We start from the raw sequence: 22,232 nt of genomic DNA, 5'->3' as shown, positions 1-22,232 counted from the left end.
AAAATCTGAAAGGACAATGCTACGTTGTACACACAGTTTTCTCCTGGGGGGACCAGATAAAGAACAAACTATATATGGCAGATATTAGTCATATTACTTAATACACCTACTGCAACAAATTCAGATGGTGATAAGGTTGGTAATAGACACTGAATAGAAATGATGCTATGCATGTTAGTCAGAATCAGATTGGTTAACACTAAAAATCAAAGGCATTTTCTGGTTTTGTACAGATAGGTAAGGGATATATGATAGAAACTGAACCAGTAATAGTTCACTGTCTTGACTTTGGCAGCTAAGACTGGAAGATATGAGCAAAACCAGGCCAAAAGGCAGTGTAAGATTATTCCCATGACAAAAAAAGGTTAACAGGTTAATATTTTTTTCTTATACAGATGAAGCACAGTTCTCAGTTTCTCCCCAAAAATTAGTATCTAGTTGAATAGGGAGTAACAGGAGACATGGCCTTGCCATTTTTGCAAAATACTTGAGGTTTACTACATACAACAGGAGGACATATCCCTTCAAGAGAATTTATCTTCAGAAGGTCAATTCAGATGAAGGGAGGGAACCACATGCAACCAAATCCTTTTCTAACCTTTAGTTAGTTCCCATAAATAGTAGGTGTTGTCTCTTCTTAGCAATGCCTGAAAGAATAGTAACTATTTCCTTTTTCTTGTTTGGATTACAAAGAAATCTGGTTTAGTACAGAGGCATTCTGTGAAATTAATTTGTGCCCCACTTTTTACTAAATATTACAGTTCTTCTATACTGTGCTTTTCTGTATGTCCTGTTTATTTAGAGTGTGAGGTACATGATCTTTTTTTCTTCTGCACAAATACAGTTCTTCATAATCAAGTCTGAAATAGTTTTGTGTCCCTTAGTGATGAAAACTTTTTAAGAAAACAAAGGTGTGGCAGGTAAAGTGTTTGCAGTAGAGTGACTTAAGAGGTCTTTTGCCCTCTGATTTACTTAGGATCTTATTTGGGTTACACATCAAAGTGAACTCTGTATCATTCCAGACTTGTTTGAATACCTGTTCGCAAAACAGGATTATGACAGTCACAGATATCTATGAAACTATCATAGCTTTATTTTCTCTAGACTGGTGTTTGATAGCTGCAGAAGACTTTGAGTGCAGACCTAGGGGACATTCTGTTCCCATGGAGTCTCTTTGCTGTTTTTATTCCAGTTGTTTCTGAATTCTAAAGTAAGCCTCTTCAGAAAAAAATGGTTTTACAATTTTTGTATGGGGAATCAAGATGTACATCACTTGGGAAGGCCTTGGGACTACAAGAGAAGAAGGAAGCTACCTGGGAAATTCGTTTCTTGTGTAAACTCTTATGATGAGATTAACAACGAGTAAAAGAAACATTTGCTGGAGCTTTGTCCTTTTCTTTTACTGTCTCCAGGATAGACTAAGAGATTATAACCAGGATCTGCTGAGAAGTGAGAGAAGATAAAAGAGCAGCTTCGTGCTGCACTTGCCAACAGTACACCTGTTTTGAATTGATGCTTTCACGCATTTAAAAAGAAAAAAAAACGGAATTGAAAAAAGTCTCTGCTTCTGGGAATTATTTTCAGGGAGAAAATTAGTCTTTTTAGCATTGCTCCAAAAGACTGCAATCTTGGAAACTGCAACTAATATGTCCAAAAAACATGGATTTCCCTGTATCTGAAATATGTTTATAGTGGTTATTGCGGTATCGTCTAAATCTTTCCTGACAAAAAATGGCATTTGTATGACTCCATTATTATTAATCCATGTTATTAATTGCACTTTGAAAGTTGTTGAAAAGTTGTGTTAGTTTCAATGATACTTTCTTTTAATGCAGAAGATGCTGTTCCCCGAGGTCTAATATAACAATTTTTGAAATACAGATTTTTTCTGTCAAAACAACACTTGCTGTTCTTTAGCTCCATATGTTCTGTATGTAGAAATATGATGTATGCTGGCTGTGCTTGAAGTTCTGAAAGTCACTTTTGCAGTGCTAAGGTTATTTCGTGTTTTTTGGTTTCATTTCCTTTTCCAAAATACACTAATAGAAGAGTACTTCCAATTGATAGTTATGACTGTAGAAGCATGTGTTAATGGGCTAAAATACTGCTATAGGTGCCCACTTTTACAGTAGGTGTTTGGTAATGCGCTGGGCAGATGCCAGGCCACTGGTACAGAACAGCTGAGGACAGGGCTCATACGCTAAGATCACTTACAGTGGCAAAAGAGTTTAAAAATGTGTACAAGGCACAAGAGCTCAAAATGTTTGAGAAGGATAACCAGAACCAAATTTGGGAGTAAAGCTGTAAGTGGTTGGTGATAAGCTCAGAAGATGCAATCAGAAGGGAGGTTTTCATGTTGTGGCCACTGAAACCATCTACACAGCTAACGAAAACAAGGCCCAAGACCGCGCTTTGCCTGTGTCCACTGTGCACAGCAGCTGGGCCTAGGTGCACCATGCAGTGACACAGCACTGCAGGAAGGATTTCGTTCATAGGAAGTTTTATTTGCAGAGTCCCTCATGGATGGCAGACATCAAACACTGAGTTACCTTAGAGAAAGAGCAAGGAGAGAAAGAGAGCAAAAAAGGAGAAAAGCAAAAGCTTCCTTTTAACTGCATAACCAATTCTCCAGTTGTACAGCTATCCATGGGACACCCCTACCTTCAGGCCCAAGCTGTGTGTGGTACACAAGCAAGGAACTGAGGGTAAGTAGTTTCTTCACTCAGAAAGTGGTCAGGGAGACAGTTTTATTAGGCAGGAGAAACCCCATGCTCGTGTGGGCTTACTGGCACTGTCTTCTTGTCCTTCCTGAGACTGTGCTTTTGTATGCAAAGCATATAGTATGCCATGGTACACACAAATAAGCAGGTGCCAAAATTCATCCCACATTGCTCTGAATAGCCCGAGGAGACTCTTCAGGAGATTTTATCTCCCACACCCCTTTGATTTGCTTCTTGGAAAGAGTGGTGTGCCAGTCAGTACTTCTGAAGCTTTGACCCTTCCTTTGATCCAGCAAGTCAGTGAGAAATATGTGAGAAAAGCATGTGGTTGAAGCTGAGACCTAAATTTTCACAAATTAATCCTGTATTTTCCTCCTGTTACATATTTCAATAGAAAATGAAAGTTAAAATAGCAGTGACCATAGCTAGAACAGCCCAGCTCTGCAACTCAGAGGAGGAGGAAAGACAATTATGTGGTCCAGAAAATGTTTAAATACAGAGAACTTTGATGTTTCACATCAGAGCAACAATAAATAGAGACAACGAATTTGCCTTTTCCCTAGTATTGATATTTTTCTCTCATCTTCCCTCCCACTTAGAACTGTTTTTGTGGTGGGAGGATCCATTACGTAATCTACAGATGTTTTACATTCTTTAAAATATAAACTAGAAAATAAACTGTAATACAGATTCATCCCATGAGAGTAAAAAATTAGTCTGCTCTTTAACATTTCTTGGATGATGGCACCCCCTCAGAACATGCCTACAAGTTGTGCCTCGCCTGTTAATGCACACTCAACTGTGACTTATTGCTTATTAAAAACTAACATGTTTATTACTTGGTAATTGTAGATTTGGCTCCCAGTGCCCATGTTATAAACACTTAAAAGTAGGGATGCCATACTGAAACACTGACAGATTCTCAGGAGCGTCAGGGCTACTGGTGCCTCCCTAATGTAGTCACACATTGTTAGACTTCTTTTTTTTCCTTAACTGAAGAAGAAAACAAAGCAGTTAAACTGCTATATCCATTTTCCAGCAACATTAATCCATTTCAAACCACTCTTAACCATAGTAAATCACAGGTTTGTGAGAAAATGAACTCCCTAAAGGTTCACCTCAGGCTATTTAGCCCACAAACAAGTTGCTGACTACTGGCAACAATGGTTGGTTGGGAATTATTGCTCAGTTTAGTTGTAATTACTTATTTTGCTGTGTCTTCTGTTCAGAGTAGCTGAGGGTCTACAGCATGGTAAATTCCAGAATGAAATGCATTGCCAAGATGCTGCTGGAGATTGACACTGACAGCGTTGAAAGGTTATTTGAACAACATGTTTTAACTTCCTGGAGGGAAGAGAAGCCTTCTCTTTTATGGGGAAATCTTGGAAAGGGAGGAGCTCTCAAAACAAGTCTGCCAGACGTAACTATTCTACTGTGCAGAAAATCATCCAGATGTTAATAGAACTGGAATTCTCATTTTAAGCATGCCTCATTGTTGATGATAAATAGGGAAGCTGGAAAGTTTACCCATTAAATGTAGTATAGCTGTGATACAATAGTTGCAATGTAATAGTAGTAATTTGAACAGCAGAAAATGTAGCATTCTGGCTGCTAATAGTATTTTAAAGTCAATTGTCAGTGTACTGTGATTACACCACATTTATAATTGGGTGGGCATACACACACAATACATACCAGTTCAAGATAAGTGTACTTTTTTGTGGCGCAATTTAGTGGAACACTTAACTTGCCAAATGCAGTCTACATCTTCAGGTAAGTATAAGATGTTCTCTATAATCATTATGGGAATAAGGCCCAGGGAGGTAATGTGTGAACAATCACAATTTCTATAGATCTTGGGCAATTTTGTTAGCTGAAAGATTCTAGTGGTATTTGCTACCAATGGGAATGTTCATATATGCAATTCTCAAGTTTTATTCATTATACACATGTTTTCATGTGAGAAAGGCTAAGTAAAGTTCCTGAGGAATTCAAAGTTGGCAATTCAAAGTCACATGAATAGGGTGAGCTTTTTGCAGTCATTCAGTCCATAGAATATTGATCAAATACAGGCCTGTTAAATTTTAATTAAGGTGTGATATAGAGAAAAGAAGCTTTAATCTCTAAACAAATAAAAAACATTGGCTTAATTTCCTTTGCTAAGGCCAACAAAGGCCATGGGTAAAGATAAAGAAAAATTCGTGTTTGACATTTAAGTGCATCTCAAGATTACACAGAGTATTGGTAGGGAACTTCCTTGTTTCACATAAACATTGATTTAATCACTAACAGATATCATTAGAAGGCTTTCATTTTGGGGGAGGTGCTTGTGAAAAGGCTGAGGCCAGGACAGATTACATGTGTCAGTCTGCTCTGGTCGTTCCTGTACTTTCTTTTGTCCCTGTCAGAGAGGACAGACAGAACTGGAAATACCACCAATGTAACAAGGCATTGGAAATCCTACAGTTCCTACACTCTGATATTTCACCAGCATTCAGGATGAATCCACCTTAAATCTCCTCCTAGGCAGCCTGAAAACAAAGAGAATGTGGCCTGGCTCCTTGTGAAATATTGCCCTTAATTTTCAGCTATTTATATGAGTAGCCAGTTGTTTTTATTAAAAGATTGCTAAAACTTATGAAGTACTGTTGTTTTTCACACTAACAGACTTCACGTCTGTAATTCCTTAAGCAATTAGAATCATGCTTTTACATACTAGAGGACTTTACTCAATTACTTTTTTAAAGATGATGAAGAAAAGAACATAAAAGGAAAGCAGATATATGAATAACAGGAGCATTTTTTGCCTCTGAGCTCATCCATTCTTTTATAGAAGCATAGAAGCCATTTGCTTTACTTTAAATTCTTTTAATCAGTTGTATCCACAAGTATATCTTTTAACTCTCATTTCTGAAAGAATGTGAAATTATATGCAGTACTCTGAAAAAAAAAAGGAAATAAAAAGCTCTTTTACCAAAAGTGTTGTTATGTACACTCTACTTCTTTCTCCTATTGGTAAAAGTGAAGCACATTAACTTAAGGCTACTTTAAAAAAAGAAATCAGATGGATTCTTTAAAACTATTTGGCATGCAATCAATGTGCAATTAACACAATTCCTCTGTCGGTATAATAATCCCTGTCACTTTCTGCAAAAGGAAAATTATCCAATCTGTTGTCATGTTTGGCTGATCATGTACATTGAGTACCTCGTTGGTTATTGCAACATTTGAAGAGACATATATGTTGAACACCATAATCAAGATGTGCAGAACAGAACAGAACAGTGAAGCCTATAAATATGGTTCCTACTTCAATAACCTTTTAGCTGACTAAGCTGGCTTTTCAAAACTTCATTGTCTGCAGCTTAAAAAGGTCAAAATTGTGCATGTTCAAATTTCATGCCAGAAAAACTATTATATTTTTAAACACTATACAGTCTAAAATTATTAATATAGCTAAATGTTAATTATATGCATTTAATAAGTAGAAAATTAACATGCCACTTACTGCAATTCTCATGACAAAAACTTTCAGATCTTTACATGCTGGATTTTATTATAGGTAAGAATTTAGCCCTATTTCTTTCAATTACTTGATTTGCATCTCTCTCTCTTCTTAAAACATGTAATGCTTTAATTTACCATACAAACACAAGATTAATAGAATTATTTCAAAACCAGTTTTTTCATAGATAAAATTTTCTCTACAACATAAAAAACCCCACTAAGGATATATTCTTTCTAGGGTACATACAGCCCATATCAAATCCTCAAATGCAGGTGGTGTGAGCCCAGGCATGCTGGAAATGGAAACCCAGCCTATGAATGATCACGTAATACTGGAGAAGTAAAATGAGATGCATTACTGCATTAGTACAACTGACTAGAATCAATTTTCCAGCCGCTCTCTGCATGAACTTTTCTTCTGCCACTTGTGAGAGACTGAGATCTAAAATACCCCAAACTCAGGATCCAAGAATATGATTTATCCTATTTTTAGAGAGTGAATTCTTAGACCTTTAAAGAGCTTCAAATATAGGTCAGAACTACGAATCCAACCTCATTATAGATTTCAAGAAATAAAGTTCAGAGGCAGCTTTTCTGTTTGAGTTTGTTGCTCTTCCTAACTGGATAATGTGTTTAGTCTTTACAGCTCACCATTGACACTCTTGCTTCTCTAAAATGGGAACAGAAAACTGATACCTTCCTCCAGACCTGATTCCTATGAATACAGGTAGTGCTGCTTATAAGCAGCAGCTTCCAGAGGCTGTTTAGCCAGTCTTTAAGAGAGATGTCATATTTCTCTCAGCTTCCCCAACAGACATATATGGTGATCTACACGTGTGCAATAGGTCTGCATATGTATAGCAGATATGTCTGGGGTTATTCTTCTCCTCTCTCTGCTTTCTGACCGGTTGAAATTAAAAAGTAGAATAACCAGCACTTAATGTCAAAGTCCTGTTCTTGCTCTCTGATGGATCCAATGTCAAAGTCCTGTTCTTGCTCTCTGATGGATCCACTACTGACTCTGTAGCCAACTTGGAAACTTTCAGGACAGAATGAGCAGCTGCTGTGGGACTAGTTTGGAAATGCATTGGGACTGGAGATGCTTTTGGCCTCGTCTCTCAGTACCAGCCCTGATATACAAGCAGGCGGAACAAACCCAAACCAGAAAGGGAAGTAATCTGGGCCAGGAAAAGGACAGGAGAAGCGTAGCCAACACTGGCAGGAATTCACAGTAGTGGTGGCAAAGTCTCAGCTTAATCCTAAAGATTAAATCCTGAAGTCATTCCTTCTTGTTCATGGAAAACGTTCACTAACAGCAAAAATGCCCAAAGAACTCTGTTTTTCAGATGAGCAAAAATGAGCCCCTGCTGTAATTCGGTGCCACTTTACACATCCAGGATCCAGCAAACTCTTTTTCAGATGCTCTGAGAGTTTGGTAACAGCTCATGTTTCAGCCCGTTGATGTGTACCTATGAGCTTTTATTAGCATCAGAAATTAAATGGCTGCAGAAGCTTTTTCTCCTGGTGTTTTCAGCTGCAGTGGTAGTAGTGAAAAATCTCCTAGGCTGACTGTTGTAGTATGATTTTCAGTCAGTTCTGTGAATTGTAGGGGCTAAGAAAATTCAGATAAGGCTATGAACTTCTATACGGGTATCTGAATCTTACTTGCAAAGTTTTCAAAGTTCATCCATCATCAAAATGGATTCTGTGGGATCTTAGTGGACTCTGGGGAACGTTAGCTGTTTTACCAATTTCATAACACTAGGACTGGTGAGTATTGTTAGGTATTGTAAGACATCGTTTGCCAGCCTGAAATGTGATGTTTATATGAATATGTCTGTAACATACAATACGTCTGAGGGACTAAATCAAAAATAACCAAAGGTTTTCAAAGAGCAGCATAAAATTAGGGGTGAGGTGGGCAATTAATTTTGACGTGTTTTCTTGCATCTGAGTCTAAGTATACTTATGGTCATGAAGAAGCTGAAAGATTTCTGTGAAAAGATCTTAACATTCTTCCTAGAAGAACAAATAGCAAATTTCTATTTCTCCTGATAGGGAGCTGGTATAAGAGCATTTGTAAAATCAGCTTTGAAATGCTGGGTGTTGTTTTTCTTTTACAATCTTATAGAACATGCTCCCACCTAGGAAGGTTAATACAGGCGTCTGTTTGCTTTTTTTAGATGTACTGATATATGAAAAGACTCTGTGTGGGAGATGGGCTTTTGTTTGTTTGTTTGTGTTTATTTCAGTGGGAGGGAGGTGAAGGCTATTTTTAAAACAGTGAGTTCCAAATATGTTGTTCATTTATGAAAATGTTGCTGTGTATCATCTTCTTTGAAGCTCTGGGTTCTTTTACTTACATGATTCTCTGTAGGTTTTAATATTTGCTGTAAATGTCACTTTTATTTGAAAAAGATAAAAGAAAAAGACAGTACTAACCACTTTGTCTTACATAAGAAAGCAAGCCATAGGTGCTGAAAAGGGGAAACTGCTTAAGAGAGAGAAAGGAAGAGGAAGGGAAATGGATAGCTCTCAGTGGTTTTTCCAAACGTGAACCACTGTGCTGTTATTCACATTTGGTCATAGATACCAAACCCATAAATATGTAGATAAGGAAGTACAGACCACTTTTACCTATAAAATCTGAGGCTGTCCTTAAGCCCACATCATGAGCTATCAGTGTAGTGGGACAAAATAGAATCTTTTTTTGTAGCACCTGAGGCAACCACTACTGAAGGGAGTGTGATCTGTACACTGACTGACTTTAATCGGAGCTGGATCAGACCCATGAGCCACACCAACTACGTTTCTCCTGGCAGCTAAACTGATATGTCTGTCTGGATAAAGGACTCAAAAATTATGTCTTTTCATTGAAAGCAACCCAGCACTTCTGTATTCTAATCCTAACTCTAATAATGTTCCTTCACTGGGTTTGTGCAGGGACAGAGCATCAGCCCTGATAATACATCTGTACATGTGAATATTATTTTTCATTAACAAAACATATTACCATAGAGTTGTAAATTATTTGTACCTTACAAAAAACAATTTTACTCATAGGTGTTACGGAGAGTTCAAATTTTGTGAAATGACAGCTTTCCTTGATAAATATTTAAGAGTTGGGAGGGGGAGTAAATAAGTTCATTTTACAGAAATGCAAATTGTTGGATCAGCATAGCTGTTTGTTTTGTTTTCAACTGCACCGTTTCACAGATGCTTTTTAGGGTGCAGCCCTGTGACAACTAAATCAGTGTACCGGAGAGGGCTACAATGTCTACCAGTGGTAAATGAGGCCTCCTGTACAATTGGATCTGGTGGTAACAAACAGTAACATGGATCAGGCAGTAACTTAAGCCATAGATACAAAAGTAATAGGTTTTACCTCCAGTCTTTCTTGATGAACAACCTAGAAAACAGTGTTGACCCATCCTTGCACATTAGTGATGTCACTCTTCCTCAAACTTTGTCTACTTGAAACTCTTTCGATTTTGACATGTTTACAATGTGTCTTTGTACATCTCTAGTTCCAAAACATAAACAGGGGTATCAGAGGACAAGGGCAGGGATACCATCACAGAGCCTTTAACTAAATATATCCTTTTTTTTTTTTTTTTTTTTTTTTCAGAGGTGCGGAGAAATCTCATTTGATAGTCCTGACCAGAATGCCAAATGTGTTCGCATGCTAGGTAAGGGTAAGAGTCTTTTCCCCTTTTGATACAAGAAGCGTGCAGAAGTGTGTTTAATTGGTGATTTCTTCTCAAAAGCATGTGATAACGGTGATAACTCACAATGGCATTTACACAGCTCATCCACATGTAGTCCGCCTTAATATATTCTTTATGGTTAATTTTCAGTTATTGAAACAAAGTATATATTCCTGTAGTGCCCATCTGCATAGATGAAAAAATAGCTGTACCAGCACTCTAATTGTAACCTCTGATGTACTCAAGTAGAGAAGTCATATTTGAAAGCTAAAAATCTGTACTTTGAAAGAGAGTATTAATTTCACAAATATGTGTCAAAAGCCTTTAGGTCAGACCTTCAGCTGCATCAATCAGCAAAATTTCAATCACTCTGATTTTACAGATTTGCACAGGTGTAGCAATTTACCCAGCATTTGTAAAAATTAAGTAGAAGGGTCTATTTGGAAACAATACAGGAACGTTCTGCTGTTTCATTTATTTCTGTGACCAATTTTATTGTATTTGCTTTTTTCATCTACAGTGCTGTACCGAAACTTTAACAGCATGGCTAGTATGACAGTGAAAGACAGGCAGTGTCTAAAAACCTGAAAGATCATGTCTACTCAGAAAAAACGAAATCACAGAATACTTGCAGGGTTAGACTTTAAATTCTAAAGACCTTTCACCAGCCAGGGTTGAGGTAAATGTATGATGTAAATTAGAGCATTGCATCTAATGACACGAAGACTGAAATAGTCACAATTTTAAAAACTGCAACTGGCAATGTCTAGGAACTTAATTCCCATCTGGGTGCATAGCTCTGTTCTGTAATAACAGATTATGTGGTTTGTTGTTTATATTCATTAAATCCTATTGTCACAATAGACTGTAATTGCTGCAGAGGAAATCTGTCATGCTTATAGTGCACAGATCCCAACAGATGAACTGACACAATGGGCCATAATGATTTGTTACATCAATGATCCATGGTTAGAGGTTCTTAATGGAACAAGCTGACAAAAAAGATACACTTGTGATCCTTTATCATGCCAATTATAATCTACAGCTTAAATACCATTGAGTTTGTAATACTGTAGTTCTAAGGAAGTTATATCCGCGCAAATGCTATTATCCATTAGGGGGAAAAAAGGGAGGGTGGGAGAGGAGGGAAAAAAAATGACCTGAAGATGAAAGCCTTCTGCATGGGTTGGTTCATCATTTGGTTTGGCATTTTTATAACAAGTCAGCTTGAAATTGGGAGCTTGGCATCATCTTTAATGCAAATGATTCTTTAGGAGCAGTGAGCAGAACAAGATCTTGTTTCCATTACGTATATTCTTATCTATGTCTTGTAGTATATGTATATGCAAGAATGAGAACATATGCTGTGCTCTGTAAGGAAACTGCTAGGAATGTAAAAATGACTCCAAGGGGACATGCCAAAGGTGTGACTGGCTCTCAGAGGTTACATCTCTTCTATTTAAAAATATTTTGCCTGCTATTACTATTCTTCAGTGTCTCTGACAAGTTGAAGACTGTAGTGTCATATATAACATAGGATATTACATTTCACTCCAAGGTATCTCAAATCATGTACAGAGCTGAGATATTCTAAGTGCAAGTGGATATCCCACAACTGGCTCTGCAAGAGGTATGGAAAGTAGAAACTAGCATTATATGGTTGCTCTGAGGGCAACTACTGAAGAGTCTGGACAGAACTCTGTACTGAAGACCAGGAGCCAGAAACCGTGCAACCTGAAAGGTCTAAGACTTTGTGCTGAATGCATCACGTAGCATCAAATTTCGGATTTTACAAGGGAATTGAATTTCCAAGAGAACAACACACAAAGCATCACTGATCAATGCAAAGCTGACATCAATATGTCTGTAGGTGTAACTAGTGAAAAAAGCACAACATGCCTTCAGAAAGGGACATCTTTCTTGACTGCACAGTCTTTGAAATATGCTGAAACAATCATGCTGTCATTTACTGTAACAGTGACACAGTGCTGACAGAAATCTAGAGGGCAAGTCTCAGCAACTGCAATAGGATAATTAGTAAGAAAAGAAACAGAGGAGTCTGGAGTTCTGACTCTATTTCTCCAGGGATCTTTGCTGCAAGACCAGTCCATACTTGGAACTGTACCTTACTTAGCAGTACTCTGAAATGGTAACAGCTGGTTTTGTCAGAAAAGGTCTGTATCTGGGTTATACTTACTGGTTCTGTGTTAGCATCAAATGTAGAGGTTTTCAGGAGTAATGCAAGGCTTGCTACTGTAAGTCCACATTCCCTGAGGTAACATGGAGTGTGTGCATGGAATTCTTTTTCTATAAAGGTTGATGAAGAGAGGTTTGCAGTGAAAATCTTACTGTATTCCTATCTTCCTCCTAGAAAGCAGGAAATAATAGATACAGAAATGCCTAAACGCTTACAATGGCTATAGTGAAAGCAGGCAGCTTTTCAATGGACTGAGTAGATATTGCTAAACCTGAAGTTGAGAGCAAAAGAAACAGTCTAATGCCTCCCTTTTCAGCATTGGATTGATCAATATTTATAATGCAAGTGTGAAAAATAACTTGAACAACTAAATTACACGGCCACTTAGCAAGCACTGCTTCCTGAGGCTATCATAGATGTGTTCTGCTCAGGATATGGTTAGTATCAGTGTAATTAAGTGTACTAAAGTTCCTACAGAAAATTATGTTCTCCCACTTATTCTTTATAACGTGCTTCTTTCTTTACACTTCTATATGTTGTACTATAGTTAAACCAACATAGCTTCTGTAACTGTCACAGAAGAAAGTCCGTCAGTGGCCCACCTTAGCCTTTTGAAGACCAGTGTTCAGATCCTAAATCTATCACAGATTTCTTGAGCCTGGCATTGGCTAAAGCTTTAGACATCCCTGCACATCCATTGTCCTTTGGAAAATGGGAGAAGTACTTCCTCGCTTCTTGGGAACAAGAATAAATTTATATGTACAATGAAAAGCTGAAGTACTATAGGAATGTAGGTCATAAAAATACCACACTGCTGATAAAAGTGTGTTGTCAGAGGTTTCCCCTGAATCTCCGAGTCTCTCTGGAGCCACCAGTAGCTCATCAGCACTTGCAGTGCACTGTTCTGCTTGAATTGGAGTTGTTATCAAGTTAGTGAGAGCACTCAACCATGACAGAATTGCTAGATAATGCTGAACTGGATGTCAAAAAGATTTTGCTTTATGCTACATTCTGGAAGTTAGAACCCTGGGCTCCTCCTGCCCTTTACTTTTAATGATTTTGACTTAAAAGATAGCTGGCACAAAATCTGAGCATATAGCAAGGTGCTCACTATGTGGTTGTTAGTCCAGATTTTCATATTATGAAGGGCAGAAGAGAACTATCCCTCTCCCTAGAGCACCCACTGCTATTTTCAATGGCACAACCTGTGGTTAATTTTTCCCATATGTAGACAGACATATTCTGAGCTCAGACATGACACAATGTCGTATCATGCGGAGATAATTGGGTTAGTTTGCTGTGAAAATTGCTGGTTGGATGCCTAAGCTAATTAACTCTGCTGGGAAGAATTGCATACTAGCTTGGAAGAGTCCAAAACTAAGGCAACTTAACCAGTTCTCACATCTTAACTAGCTCATGCAAAGCTAGCTCAGTAACCTCTACATGGCAGAACACTGAGTTTTATGAATTTATGCTGGAAAGAATAACATTCTCATATCAGGCTTTAGGATTAGTACAGAAGGAAAAATGTCTGCCAACTAGAAGAGAAACTTCAGTGTATAATAAATACCAGTTCATACAGAAGAGATATGGTTATCCTTATATTTGCTCTATTAGGAAGTAGGCAGCTGCACTCATCGTAAGATATACAAAATTAAATGGTCCCATCAGTTTTAATCTGTACAGTCTTACTGATGACAGTGAAGTAAGGGGGATGGATGATAAAAGCATATTATCTGGTTTGTTACTCTGGTAACCAGTCTTCCACCAGCAGATTTGGTCTTTACTCTTTGCTGAAACACTGGATAGATTTTGAAGAGGTCACATCTCTCGCTGGACATCTCAGCTGTCTGCAGAAGTTTTTCCAGGAGAAATGTGAATTGCCCTCCTTAAGGAGCTAGTTAGTAAAATGAAAACACAAGCCTTCCAGACGCCCCATGGCAAATGGCTGAGGTGCTTTCTTTTCATTATTGTAAATTCCACGCAGACAGGAATAATGTGGGTGAGTTTTGTTTCCCTTTTGGTGTAGACTTAATCCTTGCAAAAGCAGACAGATGAATCCTTGTTTGGGATAAAAGTAGTTTCCTCACAAATAGCCATTTAAAATTCACCCATGAAAAAATCAACTGGGGGAAAAAAAAGGGGGGTGGTATCTTTTTTATTTCTTCCCCAGACTATTAGAATGTTGTTGCTTTGGGGCAACGAACTTTTTCATATTCCAGCACAGAGAGATGCCTACCTCCCTCACCCCGAAAAAGCTGCTTTGTGCCATACTTTCACCATTTATTACCTATGGAGAGTTATGGTTAAAGGCATCGGCATTTAGCCATGAAATGAGTTTCATGGATCCAGCTTCAGTCTTGGTGGCTTTTTGCCCACAGCAGAAAACCACCACACATTTGAACAGAGTTGGCAGCCACAGCTTGAGAGAGAGACATTACTGGAATAACAACTGTGTTGAAAGCCAGGGCTGAGGGGTACTGGCAAGGCTGTGGCTGGCTGGCCTCTGCCTTACATAACTGTTGAACTCACTTTCACTGGGCAGGGGGGTGGAATATCTATTAAAATTTACTTTGAGAAACCAAATCAGGTAAATAACCATATATCTTACTGGGAAAAATAAATAATGAAAAATAGTTAAATGTGTCTATTTGCCCTGCAGTGGAGGGAGAGAAAGAAATGAGGCAGCCAGTCAAATGGTTCTGCACTGGTCAAGCTTTGCAGTTTGGCAAAGTTTTCTGGAGCACTCGCTGACATCATTTGAAATGTGACCCTGTATCTCTTGCACACGCAAAACTTCTACTGAAACTGATAAGCATGCATGAGCAATGGGGTTCTAAATAGCCAAAGACACGGACTATTTATATCCCAGTCATTTGAACACTTAGATGTGTGCCTGACCTTATGCAGACTAAGTATTCTATCTGTGTAAATGACATGAAAATAAGCACATGAATTAATCCTTGTAAAAGCAAGGAATATGCTTATGGAGAAAAGGCCTAAAATCTACAGCGACTAGCAAGAAATCTACACTCATTGCTATGCTGCCCGTCAGGATTACTCAGAACTTTACAGTTGTGGGAGGGGGCAGGCTTAGGATGTCTGCTACAAAAAGATAGGCTTCTATTCCATGAGCAGCTTACGACACAGGATGAAGGGAAGGACATTTTTTCCCCACTATAAAGCAATGGTGTGAATGCATACAGAAAGATAAACACTATGTCTCTTTTTGGTATCTTGGTAATGTAGATAATTTCAAATCTAAACATATAAGCCTACCTGTAAGCTTTTCACTTATATTTCATACTCTAACTGCCAATGAAAGTCTCGCTACCAAGAATTCATTCTGATGAGAACAGTATGATGTAGTTAAGATTTCTGGAACAGTAGTTCATCTACCTAGTCGAGTAGACAAAAAGTAGAGTTTTTCAATTAACTTCTAACACTTTTTCTTTTTTTTTCTTCTAAAATATCACTACAGTTTATTAACACAACTTAAATATAAGACTTAACTCCTGATATTGCAACTATGCTTGTAAACCTATTAAAAAAATTGGTATCTCTGTGACCTTACCACCATCAAAATAGAGGTTTATTGTTCCTCCATGTCACTTAATACCTCCTCCCCCAGTTGAGTGTCTCTTCCTGAAATGCAATACTTTCAAAATCTCACCTGTTTTCTCCAACAACATTCATGATTTGTTCACCATAGTGGTACAGAGAATGCTAAAGACTTGGTGGATCACCCCATGCTTTATCTGGAAGACCCCGGTCAAGATGCCAGGCTACCTATATTCGAGTGTACCTTGGTGACAGAAAGTGGCAAACAGGTGGGCAGAAGGCTGCAACAGAGACTCCCTTGCCAAGGAGTTCACAGCGTACACACACCATCATTGTGCTACTTCATCACTGTGTTGTAGTTTCATGGTAAACAAGTAAGAACTCTTTGTCTTCACCATCATGAGTTTTGTGCCCAAAACCACAGAGAATGTAAATATCAAATCTGTCTTCTAGTTTCATGACTATTTGATTAATTTGCTTAAGAAACTATAAGAAAGGTAAAATAAATTGATAATTCTGATGCCCTTAGTATATTTTAAAGAACAGTTCTCTAACACCATTTTATTATTGCAGTAATTTTGATTTAATTACTGTTTTAGGTAATTATACAGCCTGTAGCTAAGTGACAATGACCACCTGTTTATCCTGTTCTGTCCTGTAAATCAGGTCAGACTGAAACCACTGGTCTTGCAGTATTCTACCTTTCAGAAGGGTGCTGAAGGAGACAAAAACTGGCCTTGGCATTTTGAGTAGGCATATAAAACACTCTTCTGAATGTAATTTCTCATTCTTTTTTTTCTATCACTTGAACATTAACTTGAACCATATATAGTTTTATCTTATGTCTGAGCTTGGTGCAGGAAAGAAATGGGGGTGTCAGCAGACTTGGGAGGAACACAATAATGAGGATTTGACATCTATATGATGTAAACACACCATGATGGCTTTCTCTAGAAGGGAGAGTTACTGTGTTGACCACATCTACAAAAGCCATTCATTAGGACCATGGGATCCAGTTAAGATATCAAAGCTCAAGTGATGCACCCTCTCCCCCAACTAAAGATACCCCAGACCCTTGATTCTTCAGCGTCTCTATCAAAAAGGCTTTTTATTCTCTTGGCTGAGAATCTCACCACATATCGTGTTTAGAAAAAAACACAGGTTTGTAAGTCCTATCCAGTAGTTGCACTCAAAGCATGGCTACAAATACAAGCAAATTTAATGCAGTGCAAAGCTGAGAAAAACTTCCTTCTTTGTCCAAAGCATGCTGCAGGCAGAAGGATTGCATTCTGCTGTCCATTTATGTCATGATCCAGTGAAAGCTTAAACTTTGAATTCTGGGCTTTCATCGCCCTTAAGTAGTTAAGACACACGGCATCCACTATTCCCTTCCCCACCAAACCCACAGGTGCGGGTTGGTGCTCTGTGTTCCACCTATTGACCCTGCCAAAGAGAAATGCTGGTATGGCTTGAGGAGGACAACAAATAGGCCTATGACTTGTGCCCATCTGGAGGGAGCACACAGATGTAAGACAAGGAGAATCTTGAGGTTTTGTTTCCCAGATCTTTCCTTTTACTTTTTTAATTTCTATATTTTATTTTATTTTATTTTATTTAACTAGGCACTTCTTAGATAAAGTGGAGAAACAGTTGCTTGATTGATTTACTGAAGATGATCTCATATCTTATTTCATGGTACTTGTCACATGAGTTATTGCTGATCCCCTGTTGGAAAAAAGATTTCAAGTGCCTATTCAGTCTGCTTCCTCACAGTTTGAATTTTCCTCGTGCCTAACCTCGTGCCTAAACATGGACTGCATTCACATAATTTCCCATCTTCTTTGTCCAAACTGTTATGAGTGGGATGTGTTCATCCAAAGTACTTGCTGTACAGAAAATTGCTGTGACTAACCATAATGCTGTAATAACTTTCTTTCAAAAAATGGGATGGGGGCGGGGAAAGGAGCAATTATTAGATCTATTAATGGGACCAAATTGTAGAAAAAAACACTTATGCGCAGTTTTACAGCCAGCCATCCTTTCATGATAGTCTAAGTATAATAAAACCTCCAGACGTAAAATTTCCAAACTTAGATTTAAGCAGTTCAAATTATATTTTGTAGTTTGAGCTCATCTCTAGCAATTAATCTTTGTTTCTTTAATTATTACTTGGTGCTCCCTTGCAATTTCACAGTCTCTGCTATTTCCTATAGATGTGTAACTACCCTTAGTAAGAGTGATTTATGTCTGAGAAAGTCATGGGATTCCTGCGCTTTCAAGCACCCAGTTCCTGGCTGCAATGTTCATAAAACTCTCAGATTAAGAATGCATTTTCATATATTCTTCTCTGCTCTGTGTTGTAAAGGAAGTCTCATTGTATTCTGGACCTAAAAATTTTTGCTGTTCTGAAATAGTTAATAATTTTACCATTCTTACTGAGAATTGGGAGTATATTATTTCTAGCATTTTTTTTTCACCTCTAGTGTAAAAATCAAAAAACCACAAAATCAAACACCTGCTGTTCTTTGGCCTTGCTAACTGGGTAACTAGATTTCCTTGATGGCTTTAGCTTCCTCCTTTTCCTTTCTTTTTTTTAAATAAATTATTATTTCTAATTATAATCTACTGTTTTCTTGTACATCTCATACTTCTTAAAGCATTAAGTTGATCTCTTAGGTCATCCCTTGATCACCGAACTACTTAAGCGTGTATTCACTTATTCTCACTGAAGCAAAAAAATGGGTTGGCTGAAAAATGTTCCTGTGCCAGGGTCGGTCACAGTGTCCAGCACCGTGCATCTCAAGCCCTGATCTGATCCAAATACTTGAGACTCTGGGTTTATGAAATCATTGAGTGTGACTGTGAATATTGGTAGGAGATGATGGGAACTCAATTTAGCAACAAGAAATGGAATTTCTGAATCTCAAATAGCCATGTCAAGAGATTACTGTATTTCTTACAGAAAAATTCAGTGCTCCTACTGGATTTCCTTTATAAGGCAGTTCTATAGGGCAGATGAAATAATGTTGAAGATAGTTGGGATGCAATTCATCTGACAGAATGCCTGTAAACATCTGTAAAAAACTCTTTTTTTCAAGTCTACAACCATCATCTAATCTTCCCTTTTGTACGATGAAAAGAATGAGAAAGTGGTACTGCCTTCAGACTTGGTTCACTGCAAAACAGGTGCCTATAACTGGTCTGAGGAACCCTACTCAGACAATGCCTGCTTCTCCCCATTCCCAGCTAAAGAAGCTGAAGTGTGGATGCGAGCAGTTGGAGGATATTAATCTCAACTGCTGGAGTACATATATTGTTTTACATGGAATTCAAAGCTCTAAACTTTAAAGTATGAGAGAATAGAAAATCAGGCTAATCAAACTCATATGTAATATAATGTATTGGTTTTTAATGTAAGAGCAATTTCTGACTTTTCAGCATATTTGTAGTAACGTAGATAGCAAATTGGTTTTATGAATTGAGTTCTTTTCTTCATTGCCTTTGTGAGGTCTTAATTTCTCTCTCCTGGCCCTGTGACATAGCTGCAGGACCATTTTCTGACATCTGAATAGCTTGTAAATTCTAGTTGAATAAAGTAAATTGAAAGCATGATGTAAGATTTTTTCAGATGCTTAAGGTGTCCAGATTGGCCTGATGATCAATCACACTGTGGGTAGAAAATTTGACTGTATCGTGAAATGTTTGGATATGAAGACTAAATTCAGCCATTAATATACAAAATATGCATTTGATATTTGTAACATTTGAAGTATACATGTCATCCTGTGGTAACATTTTTAAGGAGGGTACTCTATAGCCTCTCCTTGTAAAGAGTGTGCATAAATTAGTGTTTTATGTCAGATAAGGAGTGTTTTTGAGTTACTACCCCACCTTACTTCAGACTTCGGTTTGCATTATGAAGCAGTCTCAGAACAGACAAACTGGATTATTTTCACATGAAACAGAGCAAGCCATGTGCTCTGGGAGCACCCCCAGTGCATCCTAGCTGCTACTAGACATTTAGTCCATGGAAATAGATTTGGTTCAAGCCAAATCCTCCAAAGCATATACAGTGCAGACGCTGGGGCCTCAGCTGTGGCTGTTCAACCAACCAATCTGCTCTTCTTGTACTACCTGCTTCTGTGAACCTTGCCAGAGAGTAGACACCAGTTGTGACTTCAACCCAACAGTTGCTCTAACACGCAGATTTCTGTACTCCTACATTGCTTCAGGACCATTCAGCTCAGTTAAGGTTTAAATGAGAATGCATAGGGTATGGGTAAATTGTAATTTATGACAGGTTATGAGCATGTGTTTTCCTGGATATTGTTTGCCTACTTCCAGTACGTGTGCCATCAATTTGTGCATGCACCCTAAAACTTTATTAGGTGTTTGTCTTACACTGAAATGAGGACAGGTTTATGGGGAATGGCAAATGTGATTTAGTCCAATGTGAAATAGTCTCCTTTTTAGAATTTAAGGCAAAATGCCTTTTAAATCTAGGTCAGGATTTCACACTGAGTTTATAGATTAACACAGACAAATTTAATTTATAACTTAATTCAAAGGAATTATTAATATTCCAGAGCTTTTTTTATTGACGTAAAATAGTGAGATCCTCACACTTTATTCATGTATATACAAGACAAATTAATATCTTCTCATTTTATAACAGAGAGTTCTAATGAAAGGAATTCAGAAATACTGCCATCATACACTTTATTAGTAGACATTTCTGAGAAGAAAGCAAGGACTAGTGGCCTAGAATTGACTTCTCCATCTGAACATAGTGTAATAAACTATCAGAATAGCAAGAAACATATTACCATGCTAACAGAAGGAGTTATTTTCAGTGCTTTTCAGCCAGTTAGATAACAGTATGTAAAGATAGCCCATGCAGATATAAGGACTTTTGTATTATTGTTGGGTTTGTTACTAAATACTATATGAAATCTCGAACATCATCTTAAAAAGAAGCCTGTTCAGTTTCACTCCATGAGCTGTATTTCAGGTTTATACAGAAGTAGGGAGACAAATTTATTGTTCAGGTGCATGACTGGGCACTTTTTCAAGTCCCAGAATGTGCTCTGGCACTTAGATCATTGAGACAGGTGCTTGTCAAGAGACAGATCATTGCTTGTCTAAAAGAAAAACAAAAATTTTACCTCCCTTGGCTCTAACTGACCTGCAAAGATTTTCTAATGGAACCTGATTTCTTTACCTATTGGTTTTCAGCACTTTATATTTACAGATTCGGTCAGTATCTGCCATACAACAAAATCATGGTTAAACTGGTATTGTTTTGCTTTGCTTTGGAAACCTCAGATAGAGTTGCCAATACACCCAGCCATTTTGTGACTATTCAATTAAAATCACCCCGAGACTGCTCCTATAGAAGGTGTTGTGAGGATGTGAAAGTAAGCTAAGGAGTAGCATAAACTGAGTCCCCAGTTGGTAGCTACATGATGTAGTAACAATAGCAGTCACTGACAGCTGTGTCGGAAAGGGAAGATGAATGGCAGATGCTCCATTGTAATTTCTTGCTATAAGCAGAGAGTATAACAACAAGCATTAATCCACTGGTTTAATCAGAGGTAATAATATGTCCAGGGAGCTACTGCTTCCAAGGCACAAGTGCAATTGCTGTCATTGTACATTTGTCCTAGAGGCCTCTCTAGGCAAGTGCATGTCATACTATTTTAGGAGCCAAAACAATCCAAGTTCATGTGACTTTAATTCTTAGCATATTTCCCTTTTCTTAAAAAGAAGGAATGGAAGCATCATAAATCATGATGTCTAATCTCATTTACTTTCTGTTGTTTGAGAACAACACTCAGGGCTTTTGAAGTCTGTGTATTATTTGTTTCACAGGGGAAAATGGCATTATAATAACCCTCAGAACAGCTTAGAGAGAAAATTCTGTTGGTTTTGGATATTTTCATTTTAATCCAATGCAATTTCTCTGTGCCATGAAGGAATCTGTGTTTGGTTTAGGCAGAACCATCTTAGATACCACAGTTGCTTCAAATTGTGCAGCTCATTGAGACAAAACAAAAAGTCTCTTGATAATTGATGACTGAATAAACAAAGAGGAAACTGGAGGCAGATGTGTGCTGGAAAGCTTTCTGAAATCCTAGGATGGGATGAGGGAGAGTTTGATTTTGATTTTAATCAGAAGCACCACAATTCTTTCTTCACCCCGAACATTTCCTACTTGACATTTTTTGTTCTCTGTCTTTGTTGGGGGAAAACATCCTTGATGTTTAATTTTAAGTGAATTTCAAGTAGTAAATCTAGAAAGGTTTTAGGTTGGCAGCTGTGCAGCCTAAAGCCCTCCCTCTGCAAACCAGCATAAATCCCTCTAACACTGTCCTGCCAGAAAGCTTCTTCCTCAACATGGAAAGACCATCTGCAGGAATTACTAAGCTACCAGCACCTTTGTCCATCTGTTTTTTATATTCTTTATATTGCTGAAGCTGCCTCAAGAGTAACAAGATGTGCTGCAGTATCTTGTATTGTGGACACATTTAACTCCCTCAG

The 22,232-nt window shown here is 37.9% G+C and overlaps 1 protein-coding gene across 1 annotated transcript in view; it reads left to right on the top strand.

Moving 5' to 3' along the window:
• The window catches only part of PDE7B (phosphodiesterase 7B), a 181,109-nt gene that overhangs the window by 50,296 nt on the left and 108,581 nt on the right, over positions 1-22,232 (top strand). The window contains exon 3 of the mRNA XM_056342802.1: positions 9,856-9,916. Coding sequence (XP_056198777.1) covers positions 9,856-9,916 — 61 coding nt within the window. The remainder of the gene's footprint in view (positions 1-9,855; positions 9,917-22,232) is intronic.

This window comes from Falco biarmicus, chromosome 6 (genome assembly GCF_023638135.1).
Source record: "Falco biarmicus isolate bFalBia1 chromosome 6, bFalBia1.pri, whole genome shotgun sequence".
NCBI classification, from domain to species: domain Eukaryota; kingdom Metazoa; phylum Chordata; class Aves; order Falconiformes; family Falconidae; genus Falco; species Falco biarmicus.
Note: the sequence above shows the minus strand (reverse complement) of the source record. Positions and strands in the feature narration are given on the sequence as shown.